The 13,580-nt window shown below is 35.5% G+C and overlaps 1 protein-coding gene across 4 annotated transcripts in view; it reads right to left on the reverse strand.

Moving 5' to 3' along the window:
• The window catches only part of wdhd1 (WD repeat and HMG-box DNA binding protein 1), a 40,891-nt gene extending 33,768 nt beyond the window's left edge, over positions 1-7,123 (reverse strand). For 2 of the 4 annotated variants that reach the window (XM_087288947.1, XM_087288946.1), the window contains exons 1-4: positions 7,051-7,123; positions 4,020-4,134; positions 1,875-1,986; positions 1,577-1,728 (exon numbers count right to left, since the gene is read on the reverse strand). In XM_087288947.1, the coding sequence (XP_087145073.1) occupies positions 1,577-1,728; positions 1,875-1,986; positions 4,020-4,096 (341 nt within the window). In that variant the 5' untranslated portion in view covers positions 4,097-4,134; positions 7,051-7,123. The remainder of the gene's footprint in view (positions 1-1,576; positions 1,729-1,874; positions 1,987-4,019; positions 4,135-7,050) is intronic. The other 2 variants (NM_001002726.2, XM_087288945.1) reach the window with 2 other exon arrangements.
• Positions 7,124-13,580: the final 6,457 nt, after the last annotated feature.

Raw genomic sequence — 13,580 nt, forward strand, 5'->3', positions numbered from 1 at the left:
AAACTGCTCAATCAATGCGCTGACATGCTCGCACTCTTCAACCCTGATGCAGGCGTGTAAAACAATCCATATATCCAGAAAACGCCCATTTAGCCAAACACAACTAATCATGAAACAATCAAAGTGATGTCTTCACTTCATTGACAGCAGTCAAAAGCACATAAATAGGAGTATTTAAAAAGCAAACAATCTAGGAGATTATTATTACACCTATTTATGCAACTTTTTGTTGTCATCTAGTAGGGCTGCACAATATATCCTATCGCAATGTGTGCGTGTCCAAAATAGTCATATCACAGGATCTGTATTGCTGCACACGAGATTTTAAGAGTAATTGCAAAGTAGAGTGAAACTTTATTAATTAGTTTGTAACTTTATTGAAGAACAATTTTACTGAATACAATGAAGACGTTTAGATTACATTTTAGATTTCAGTATTTTATTTCTGTAGATGAATACTGTTCGACTCTACAGAAAACCTTGAAGCACTGTTTGTGTGACATTTTTCATTGCTCGATTGTAATTGTTTTTGCTTGCAATATGTTTTTTTTTTATACATACCCTTACAAAATCACCCCAATCAATCTAAATGAATAATTTCTTTCTATAGTGTATTATTTACGAGTGATTTACATGTTAAGTCAATGCAAAGACACGAATAGACATCTTACAACACGAATCGCTTGAGTTTAAAAATCTGAACTTCAGCGGACATTCGCGCCACGTTAACCAATCAGGAGCTTGCTCTTTTGGGGGTGCGATTATGACGTAGTGCCTGTTGTTGGTGTCTCGGGGAGAAAATTGACAACAGTTCTTCAAACTGGGCTCAACTCAGTCACAAAGCACCACTGAAAGCTTACGTCATCCAGGTATAGTTTCTGGAGGAGTTCATTAGCTCACAGAGCTGGGTGCACCTCTGAAAGGATCTAGTGGACTCAGACACGGCTCCAAACGAATAACGCTGTTTTTCAGCCTTCATAAAGCACAAAGTTTTTTCTCAATAAAATAAATGTTAGCCATTTAAGAACAAAGCTACAGTCACCGGGCAGACAGAAGCCCTACCCATCACGCGAATCAGAGTCTATTGATGAATTTGATGCATGAATGACGCGGATTTTAAAGCGCGATTGAAGCGAGTAAACTCAAATGTTCATGCATCTATTTAAGCAAGAATAGCACGATTTATCCGCACGTTCTGCGTTTGGTGTGAACACAGCATTATGTTGTGTGCCTTGTGAGCAATAACTAGATGCACTACAAAATGTTACGTTTACACACACATACACTAATTACATGTGAATGCTTCAGCTTTTTACAGCGTAATACTCACTACTCGAGTACTTTAAAAATGTATACATTTTACTCATACTTTATTTACAACAGATCCTTTGACTTGCACTACATTATTAGGCAAGAAATGGTACTTTTACTCGAGTATGATTTTTCAGTACTCTCACCACCACTGCCCATTTACCAGATACCACATTTAGGACCTCAATCTTAAAATACAACAATGCAGTAAAATAAGACAAATGTGTAAAAATGTGAAAAGAGCAGAAATAAAAGCATCTCATACCTCGAACCTGCAGCCACCCTTGAGCCGCTGTTGTTGAAGGTGACGTGGTTTGCGTTGGTGGTGAATCGAGTGAGAATGCCGTCTGGCTCTCCATCAGGGAAAGTGTGAATCTGAACCGTGTTGTTGGAAACCGCCGTTACCAGCTTTCCATTCTGAAAAGGAAAACAAACGCTGACATTTCAAGAACACAATTAACATTTTGGTTGAAAGGAACACTTTCAGGTGTTGGAAAACTCTCTGGTGCATTAGTAACATAATTATTTCTATAATATGCCATGAAAAAGAAAGGTTAACTTGCCTTCAAGGCTACAGAATAGACCTTTTCCCCGACATTTATGGACTTGGGGTCGTCGTCATCCAGACTTTCCCATATGCGGACATCCCCATCACTCCCACAGGTCACAATACATCTGGGATGGATCGTAAGTGTTATGGGGCATTACCCAATTCTTTATAAAGATAGTTCAGCTAAAAATGAAAACTCGGACATCATTTACTCAAACTTGTTTGAGTTCTTTCTTCAGTTGAACACGAAGGAAGATATACAGTGGGGTCAGTTGTGCGAAGTAACAAGTTACAAATACTCAAATTACTGCAAATAAGTAGTTTTTCTCACTAATTGTACTTTCCTAAGTATTTTTAAAAATGTGTACTGTCACTTAAATACATTTTTAGTGCTGTATTGGTACTTTAACTCCACTATTTTCTGCTTCACTACTTTATTTTTTCTTATCTACTGGCAAAAGTAGAATAATCAGTCTTATCAAATCGCATCATACAGAACAACCTCAGGAAACAGAAAACAAAATCTTTACACGCAATGACTAATAGACTGAATTAGGGATGCAATGATTAACCAGTTTCACTATTAACCGCACTTTAATTTGTCATGGTTATTTAATAGTAAAGGGTCCTCAACACCACGTTTCTGCACAGAACAAAAATGCTGCAACTAAACAGTCATGCCAACTGCGCGCTAGTTTGTCACTGAGACTAGTAACCACTCACACTAGATTAACTATGGTTTGCAAACCAACTTAAAGTTACAAATAATGTCGCCGATAAAAGCGATCATGATGTGGTGAATGTTGATCCACCAGCCGAGATCAACCGAGTGATTTCAGAGAGAGCACTGACAGACTCGGGGTGGATCAGTTGTTTAATGGCCTGAATCTCGGTGCAAATTGCAGTAGTGCTCATTAACTTTTGGTGGGTGCAGCAAACTGTTTTCTGGTGCTCCTACATTTTTGAAGTTGGGAGCACCGGCAATTTCGAGCCCTGCATAAGGGCTACAGTTACATGCACTACAGTTTTTTATTTTTTATTGATTTATTGTTCTGTCATTTATTTACAGTTTAAACTTGTTTAAATGTTAAAAATGTTACTTATTTTTAGCACAGTAAGAAATGGACTATTGTTTGTTTTTTATATTATTTTGTGCTGTATTATTTAGTTACTGAGCAGCAATAAATAACACTAAAATATAAGGAGTTTTCATCTTATTTTCTAAACTAGTAGGGTTTAAAATTAATTAATGCATAATAATCGTGATAACCCTATAACCGTGATATTTTTCTCAGACTATAATCATACAACCAAAATCTATAATCGTTGCATCCCTAGACTGTATGTCACTGATGAGGAGGCCTCACCAAAAGGCCTTAAACAATAACTTATTGCACTGCAGAGTGTTACATTTTCACACACACAAATTGCATATAACCACATCAAACTTTCACAGTAATAGTCACTAATCACTACTCTTGAATCATTTTAAAATGTCTACTTTTTACTCATACTTTGAGTAATATTTACAACAGATACTTTTACTCGCACTACATTTTTGGGTAAGTAATGGTACTTTTACTTGAGTATGATACTCTTTCCACCAATGACTGGGTTTCATTCAGAAGGGCTCATCCCTATGCCCTAATCCCTTCAGAGGGTCCCTTAGAAGTTATTAGGGCATAAGGGTGAGCCCTCAAAATTGAGTACAGTGTATAAGACCAAACAACTTACGCTTGTCAAACAACTTCCTTGAAAAAAATGGATCATGTATTTTTCATAATCCTTCATTCCAAAGGGCCCTTTCAAGTGGCCAGTTTGAAACAACACTTCAATATGCCAGTCATTACTTCTTCACTCTGAAATGCCCTTGGGTAGGCAATAAATGACATTTGAAACACACTGATACTAAAGAATGTTGAATGTAAAAATTTAAAAAGCCATTAACTTCATTAGTATTTTTTTGGTACTAGCATCTACATCAATGGCTGCTTTTTACAACATTCCTCAGAATATCTTGTTACAAGTTTAACAAAAGGAAGAAATTCATAACTTTTAAACCACTTTAGAGAGAGCAAATTTTAACTTTTGGGTAAACTATCCCTTGACGCATCAAATCAAAAGTATTCAGAAGTACTTCAGAAAATATGTCACTTACTTTCCCTGGTCATCAAAGCAGACATCAGTGTGGCCTTCAGAGTGACCATAACGCATGGGCTTCCTTTCACAAGGCATGATGCTCTCAGGAGGACAATCAGATACAGAGAGAGTGTCTGACGGTAAAATATGAAGGAAGAAATAATCATCAAAAACAATATACGGCATAAAAATTTTTAAGGCATTAAAAATGCATGTTGTCTGGCATACTGTACTTTACTAGGTCACATATTGCAGGCGTGTTTAATTTTAATTAATTGGTGACATTAAAAGAGTTTAGGGATCACAATATGATAAATAATACTATTTAATTCATATCAGCAGTCATCAGGTTGTTTTAATCATTCAAAATAAACACACACACACAAACACACACAAACAAACACACACAAACACACACAAACACACAAACAAACACACACAAACACACACAAACACACACACACGGGTGGGGAGTATTTATGATACATGTATTTAAAATACGCATTTCAAATACAAAATAGTATTTTGTAATTTGTATTTGATAGGGTTTATGAAAATGGGTACACAATATTTTATATCAAAATACTTTAGTGTAGTGGATCTCAAACTTTTTTCACCAAGTACCACCTCAGAAAAAAATTGTCTCTCCAAGTACCACTATAATTCCTATTATTAAGAATATTTCTTATTATCAGCCACTTTAAACACTATAAATAGTTTGAACATTAAAACTGTACTGTGCTTATATGTAAAAAAAAAAAAAAAAAAAGTGTTAACATTTAAATTAAAATGTGCTTTTAAAAGTTTATCAAAAATGTTAGGCTACTGTCATTAACAATTAAAAAAAACTGTACTTCAATATAAAGTATTAACATATAGTAGCCTATTCATCAAAAACTGGAGATGTTGCTTGCACCTCATAAATATAGGCTATTTGTCATCACATTGATATGTAAATAATTGTTCAACTATATGTAGCATGTGACATATTTGATTCCTCCGTGTACCACTAGAAGGAAGCTCGCGTACCACAATTGGAACAGTTACCACAGTTTGAGAACCACTACTTTAGTGTCTTGCATTTTTGTATTTCTAAAATACTGTAAAATAATGACATCATAAAAATGCAGCCTCAGATTGGTGCTTTCTCAATTATTTGCCTAGGCTTGAGATCAGAAGAGAAAATTGTCTTATATTGAAGAAAGTGGTCAATGCTTGTAGTATGGATGGAAAAATGCAACACATAAAGAAAATAAAAGAAAATTGGCATGGGTATATTTGGGAGCATGTCAACAACCATTGAAAATAGTATACTGCACAATGCTAAGACCAGTATTATATATTGGGAGTATAATGTATAATGCATCAGCATATTTTGATTAAGAATTGAGATGGAATAAGACATCAGTACAAAAACAATAAATATGGAGCCGACAGCACATAATCACTCTCAATCTCAGTGCTGCAGATGGAAATGCAGAGGAAATCAAACAAAAAACACCTTAAGATGGTGTACTGGTGTTCACTAAGCGGGTAAACTGAGACTCTTCCAGTTAAAAGAAGAACTGAAAAACTCTTTGGAGAAAGAGTAAACTGCACAAATAATAGTAGTGTCAGATGGATTGCTGATGTAGATGCCAAGAAAATAAGACAAACAGCATTAAAATAAGTCCTACAGTGGCAATTCCAACAATACCTCATTGGCTGTTTCAAGTATTGTAGCAAAAAAACTATTTTAATAATGTTTAATATTGCAAAAAAACATAAATAACCTCTTCATAGATCACCCTTTTAAAATAGAAGTCTGCTATAGGAAGGTGTCAATTTTACTGGTCATGCAATGGATAGAAACAAAATAAAGAGATGTAGTACTATATTCCAACTCTGCATTACATGTTTTTTACAGTGATTAAAGAGATCATCTTCAAGACAGGGCTTTCTCTGTGGAATCTGAATAAAATGCATCTTAAAATCAATGAGAAACGAAGGTTTATGAATACCTCCTGATGTACAGGAGTAGAGGTGAATGAGTCGGCAGAGAAGCTGACTTAAACTTGCTCAGAGAAACACTGTTGCTGTCAAACACTGTTTACTTTAGCAAGTCAGTTTAATGCTGACCGAATCAGCCTATTTATGGAAGGTTTGTAAAGAAATGACATGCTCCCTTGTAAAAGTATTTTGTAGTGTTTTCAAAATATTAAACACAGTATATTATTTTGATACTTGTTGCTGCTGTATTTTGTAGTTTATTTTGATACATAAAAAACTGAGGTATTTTATATTTTATTTTAAAATGCATTGTAATGTATTTTTGCCCATCCCTGTATAAGTATATAGGTAAATGTAAAATATAGTTAACGTAAAATACAAATAATGAATATTAGTTAAAAATGCATAAATTAACATTTAAACCATATGAATGAGTTTAATATACAGAAATAATACATAACTAATTTGAATTAACTAATCCTCTGCGCTACAGTAACGTTAGTTAACGTTATATACTGTAATGTAACTTGTTTACATTGATAACACACAACATAGCAATAACAATAGCACTTACACAGCACACAAAGGCTACAAAATGTACTTCTAGATGTCCTTAATTTTCAGTACTTGTGTACCATATGTTAAATTATCAGTGAATACTGACACTTGACATGATATGGTATGGTCTTTTTACTTTGACTTCCGTAAATGAGATCTCAATAAACAAAGTGCCTATGCTATAATCCGTTTTAGAGACATCAAAAAACAAAAACCCCTACTGGAGTCTTGTGATTAGTCAATTGTGATTGTAATTCTAATTATGTAAACAACAGCCTTTACAAAAAAGTACACTGATTTTATCTCTAATTTAGACAAACCACATGATCTTTAGAGCACAAAGAGGTGCAGATGTGCTGCTACGAGAAAAAAACCTATCACTACAAAATGACAAGCACGGATTAAAAACGCTTTTCAGAATGAATGCACGTGACATAATGATCAAATATAACCGAATATGATTACGTCGATATATGTTGTATGCATGTTTCAAAACAAAGTACTTACAGCTTTAGTTTGGCGGTAATTCTCAGCACTCTTCGCCCTCTCGCTCACATCTCCCGCGCTGACAACAGTGACGTTTAAAAGTGGGACGGCCAGACAAAACTCATTGGCTGTCGCTGGGGATCAAACCCGCCCCGAGCCGGACGTATCGTGACGTTTCAGATAGATCACTTCTACATTAAAAGTACATAAAACAAAATATTTCTCCTTATAAATAAATCAATCGATTATTTTTTAAACTTAGTATTAATTTAAAACGCTTTAGATGCATGCAACATATGTTACCATTATAACACATAAACAAATGTATCTGCTGCAGTAAAACTCATTCATTTTCCTCTTTTATTAATGAGGGGTCGCCAACTTATCTAACCTTAGAATGTTTTACACAGCAGATGCCCAAATGCAGCAACCCCGTGCTGGGAAACATCCATACACACTCATTCACACACCAAGGCCATTTTAGTTTATTCAATTCATAGGCTTCAGCATGTTTTTTTTTAACTGAGGACGAAACGGAGCACCCAGTGGAAACCATATTTTTACAAATTTTTTACAGTCATTGGTGGAAACCCAGGCAAACACGGCGAGAACATGCAAACTCCACACAGAAATGCCAACTAGCCGGGACTCGAACCAGTGACCTTCTTGCTGTGAGGCGACAGTGCTAATCACCGAGCTACTATGTCGCCCTGCAGTAAAACTCTACACTGTAAGAAAAATCCTTCATGTTGTCCCAACTGAAATAGATTAAGTTCACTTGATTGTTTTTTTAGAAATGTAAATGGACTGAACATACAACAATTAAGTTGTCCCCAAAAAACTCAAGATTGTGTTGATTCAGCTCATTTTAAATAAGTAGTTTGAACAGGCAGCAAAAATGTGAGTGTAGCATGAGACAGACATAAACCATGAACATCAATAATGTAATACAGCCGAGGGGCTGTGGAGAATTGCCTTATTGTTGAATAATCTGATATGTAGCCCAGGAAGTTGCTCTGTAGACTGAAAGGCAATGCCATATTATGATAATTGTTGGTAAGAGTAACGGCCACATGTCCTTTCTCCATCTTATATTTCCATTACAAATGTCTCTAAAGGCCGTTTTGAGGAATGTAAACTAAAATAATGATCCCAATGTATTTCCTGTAATACATTTTTACTTTCTTTGTCTTCCGAGAATCCAAAAAGAGCCACATAAATAATGTTATGATAGCAGTTTTAACATTAAGTTATTGAATTGCCTCTTATTACAGTTATGAAATAGTTTGATAACAAGCAGGAAATGTTCATGCACTAATGACATTGAAAAAAAGGATTGTGAAGATGCTTAAAAACTAAACTGTCCTTCACTGGCCACAAATGACTTAATCAAAAACTAAAACTACAGAAAGGTTTCTGTGGAAAGTTGTTACAGCTCAGCTAAAACAAAAGGAAACCGATGTCTATTATTTCCTTTATGAGTGTCATATTTGTGGTTTTGTATATAGATATTAAGTGTAATTCTTCAACTACAGGCACTTATGTCCTTTGATCATATATCCAAAAAAAAATCTATAATTTTGTTCAAATTCCCCTTACTTTGTCAAACTAACAATAAAATCTACTTTTAAAACAATTACTACCTTTCTATTGCTGTATTTTATTCATATTATTCAACCTCCTTTTAAGTGTCAAAACCACTGTTTTCGCCTAGTCAAGTTTTAAACTTTAACAATGAAGATAACATTTTAAAATATGATTCATCTGGTATCTATTAATGTATCTTAATTAGGCACTAGTGAAATAACTTAAATATTTTATAGTTATTAATGTGAGATTATTATCAATTTTATTTTTTTATACAAAATTAGCTGTTGCACAGTATCAGTGTCATTTCCACTACAACACTGCAATGTCACTTTAAAAAGTTTGTGTGACAGATTATTTAGGCGGTTACTATGAAAATGAATAGTGCCATCTGAGAACATGTTCAAGATGGAGAGAATTTACATTTTTATCAACAACACTTGAAGAAAAATCAAGGTAAATATTGCTTGATAAGGAAATACATTTATTCTACGTCATCCCCAAACATGTTACCTTCAAAGATGCTTTTAAAAACCAAATAAAATTAAGGTAAATAAGAGTGTTTTGTATACATGACAGGCTAGTATTAATTCAAAGCTAATCGGTGAAGCTATTTTTCATTATTTCACAATAAACTGTTGAAATGTCATTTCCACCACTGTCATTTCCATCACCACACACATATTTAAAACATATTTAAAAAGTTCTCATCACACATTAAAAGTGTGTTCACAATGTATGAGTTCATGCTCTGTTTAACATACAAATTCAGTTTATTTAATTTCTAATAAGATCTTATTCAAATTAATATTTAATTTTAGAGTGTGACAGGTCCACAATTCAGCATACAACTGAATTTCTATGGAAGATTGGTTAAACTACAAATGATCTTAAACAATGTTTGACTGCCATAATTTATTTCATTTTGAAATAAAAGCTGAATATTGAGATGTGGTGGAAATGACATGTGTTCAGTTCATGATGGAAAATGACGACAATGATGTTTCTCTTCTTATTTAAGTTTATCCTCATACAGATCTTAAAACTAGACAAATTGTTTAAACTTATGAGGCTGTTACGTTAATTTTAAAGAAGTTGTTTTTACTCAACTTCCCAAGGCTTAAAGTGCCCGTAGTTGAAGAATGGCCCTTAAAGCAATATTTTAAAGGGATGAGCTATGAAGATCCATCATTTTAAATTCATAGAGAAAACTTATTAACAATTATTATCAATGGGTATGGCAGATCAATAGTTATGGCTTCAGTCTGGGTCGATTAGGAATCAGGTGAATGCTCATAAATACACACAAGGCATTTAACTAAACCAAAGTTGTAAAATATTTACTTACAACATTACTGAGCTCTTTCCAAAAGTCCTTAAATCACTACATCAACAGCCACATTGACTTTAAACTTTACACACAGACCCAACACCCAGGTTGTCATTACCCTGTAGAAGCTTTTATGATGAAACACAATCAAAAGTGCACAAGTAGCTCAGCAAAACAAACCAGTCTCATGTTACTTGTTGCTGCTATTGCGTGTTTTATTTGAAAAACTGTTCAACATATGGATGATTGGCTTCAAGACTGTATACTAGATATCTATCAAATAATATACTGACATGTTTATAATTCAAACAGGCACTAGGTTAGGCACTGTTTATTTGTAAAATACAAGATCTGTATGATCAACAGTCAAGTGAGTTTTACAAGTCTGCCATCTAGTGGAAACTGATAAGTACTACAAACAAAACTTACCAAATGACACCATTTCACAAGTGTGTACCAGCACAACTGGAGAGGCTGCATTTCTAGACTAGGACCTCTTATTATATGGCCTTAACCTGAAGAAGATTATTATTTTCTAAAGCTATATAAAGACATATTTAAAGGGTGAGTGGAGGGCCATATGAATCTGCCATTATATGTATTTGAAAACAGGTGATAGGTTAAGCCAAAGGGGTCATAAAAAAGCATAAGAGAGGCCTTGGAGACACAATGCAATGTATGTAAATACAGCCAGAAAAGCAAAATGTATACAACATATGTTGAAACTATTGTGTATGTTTGAAAAGACACAAACTGTATGGGAGAGAAGAGTCCAGACCTTTGAAAACATAAACACTAATGATGATTACAATTTTTTTTAACTATATGTGGTAAAACAGTGATGAATGCATTAGATCTTTAGATTATGAGGGCCAAAAAGAAAAGGGGGCTTTAAATTGGGGTCACAAAGGAGTAGAAGTTGGGAGCCGGTCGAACCAAGAGCTGTGAAAACATAGAGCTGGTAGAAAGCAAGGATAAAGGGTATAGCATATTTGAGGGACTTTAGATTGTCATGGGGAGAGACTATGGGTCTGCTTTTAGACGTCTCTGCTTTTTTTTGGAAAATATTCCAATGAATTATATTCCTCTTGATATTCATAACATCCAGACTGAGTTTGAGTAATTAATGGAAACAGCCGGAAACCACAACAAACCCTAAAACCAACCACTCTCTGCAGGACACATCAGGAACAATAAGGTCCTAGAAATCTGTTTCAGCCTCTCCTGTTGTGCAGTAGGATACTTTGAAAATAAAAGGACGTGTTTCAAGTTTATTCATATCCTATTTTTTTAGAAAAGTAAAACATTCATAATAGTATACTTTGTGTTTGATCACAAGTCACAAAAAGACAGAACACTCTAAGAGAATGTTTGTAATGCAGCGGCTGATGGATTGCATAAATTTTGTCATTATTTTTAGGACTGCTGAAATCAATCTCTCAATGTTTCTCTCTTTTGAAAACACGTAAAAAAGATCTGAGATCCCACACAATCCATTAATTTCCTGTTTTATCATGTATATGCTATCCAGGGTAACTTTATATTGCATACAAAGGTAAACAAATGATATTAAAGGTTAGTTCACAGAAAAATGTGAAATTCGGTCACCTTCTACTTTCCCTGCTTCGCTTTTTGTCAATGATTACCAGTTGTCAAAATAGATGCAGATAAAAGAAGCTCATTAAGGCTCACACGTTGATAGTGAGAAATTGGCAGTACATTTTAATCATGTTGATATAGACCAGCATAAATCCATAAGAAAAAACTATCAATGAAAAATGTGAAACGATGGCCTGCACGTCTTTGGTTTACACAAGATAACATTAAAACCATCTATTTATGTCCACCATGTTGAATTGTAATACACTCAGACCCTGTTTACACCAGGTATTTAGATGCATTTTGGTTGAGTGGATGGCACAAGTAGATAACAACACATTCCCATATACACCTGATGCTTTGATCTGCCTCCTTTGTCCACTTGCCTGTTTTTTTTTCGACGGTTTAATGGTAGAAATGTTTTGTTTTCTTTTTTCCCATATCTTTGAAAATAAACAATTTACATTTCAATGCAAGAGTGATAAATCAAGACTAGTGGTAGACCATTGTGCTTCAAACCAGATTTCTGACAGCCAAGTTTAAAGACACAATATGTAATTTTCCCCACTAGAGGGTGCATAATCACAACAAACCGAGGAAAGTTTGATGATGCTATGAATGAGTGTGCATCGTGGGAGATGTGGTCTTTAATAAATCATACAGGACTCCTGCAGAAATCATATTCATCGATGAGCTAAAGTATTCATGCAGAGAAAAGCTGAAAGCCACTGAAGCAAATGAGACACTAAATCAAATTGCTAATGAGAGACGAGAGTGACTTGGCACAAAAGTAGCAGAGCTTTTATTATGCCACAATCCACCACTTCCATTTCTTCAGCTTGAAATCACGTGAAGAAGAAACTGCTCCGTTTTATCATAATGCATTTTTAGTGTATTCAAATATTTCCGAGTTCTGTTATAGGGTGGCACAGTGGCTCAGCGGTTAGCACTGTCGCCTTGCAGCAAGAAAAGGTCGCTGGTTCGAGTCGCGGCTGGGACAGTTGGCATTTCTGTGTGGAGTTTGCATGTTTTCCCCGTGTTGGCATGGGTTTCCTCCGGGTGCTCCAGGGTTTCCCCACAGTCAAAAGACATGTGGTATAGGTGAATTGGGTGAACTAAATTGTGTGTAAAAATAGTGTATGCGTGAATGTGAGTGTATGGGTGTTTCCCTATACTGGCTTGTGGCTGGAAGGGCATCTGCTTCGTTAAACATATGCCGGAATAGTTGGAGGTTCATTCCACTGTGGCGACAACCTGAAGGGAGTAAGCCAAATATTTCTTTGGATTTGAATTTACTTTAAAACATTTGGTTTAATTTAAGTACTAGGGATGCTCTGAATGGTCGGCTAGAGATCAGTATTGGTCGATAATCAAATTTAATGCCTTGACTGGAACTCTCCAATCTGGCCGATCTTATGAACCGATTGCAAGTGTTTGTTTATGAGTTTACAAGCAAAGGAAGATGCACATGTGCACCTGGGTAATACAGACAGTTATACAACATGTGAGGAGGTAAATGATGCGAGAGGTGAAATCGATAGCAGCGCATGCTTCACAGCAGCTAAAATAAATACAGATGTGGTCCGACCACTGTTTATACAGTTTATTGGCGTGGCTGTGCTCGCTGCAGAGCCATTTGAGGAGAGCTGAGCTCCAGCGAGGGGGAGCATGAGCTGTCGCTCCTCCTCCTGTAAGCTGTTTTAATGCGTACAAAAACCCCACCCCTAACCCTACCCCCAGTGACATCACTCGTAGAAGAAGTGCAAAAAAGGGGGAGCTCAAGCTTAAGCTCCCCCTCGCTGGAGCTCAGCTCTCCTCAAATGGCTCTGCAGCGAGCACCACTTGGGCTTATGCGAGTGATGATTTCTTTGTTGCAACTATTTTATATCCAGTGTTTTGAGTGGAGCAATCATCGCCATCTTGTGGCCAATCGTTTGACCTCTCCCAGAAGCTCCACCAGTTTCCCGCATAATACCTGTTATTTTCTGTCCACACTAAATGGTTATAAGAGACCTTTAAAATGATATGCAG

This window comes from Danio rerio, chromosome 17 (assembly GCF_052040795.2).
Source record: "Danio rerio strain M-AB ecotype USA chromosome 17, GRCz13ab, whole genome shotgun sequence".
NCBI classification, from domain to species: Eukaryota; Metazoa; Chordata; class Actinopteri; order Cypriniformes; family Danionidae; genus Danio; species Danio rerio.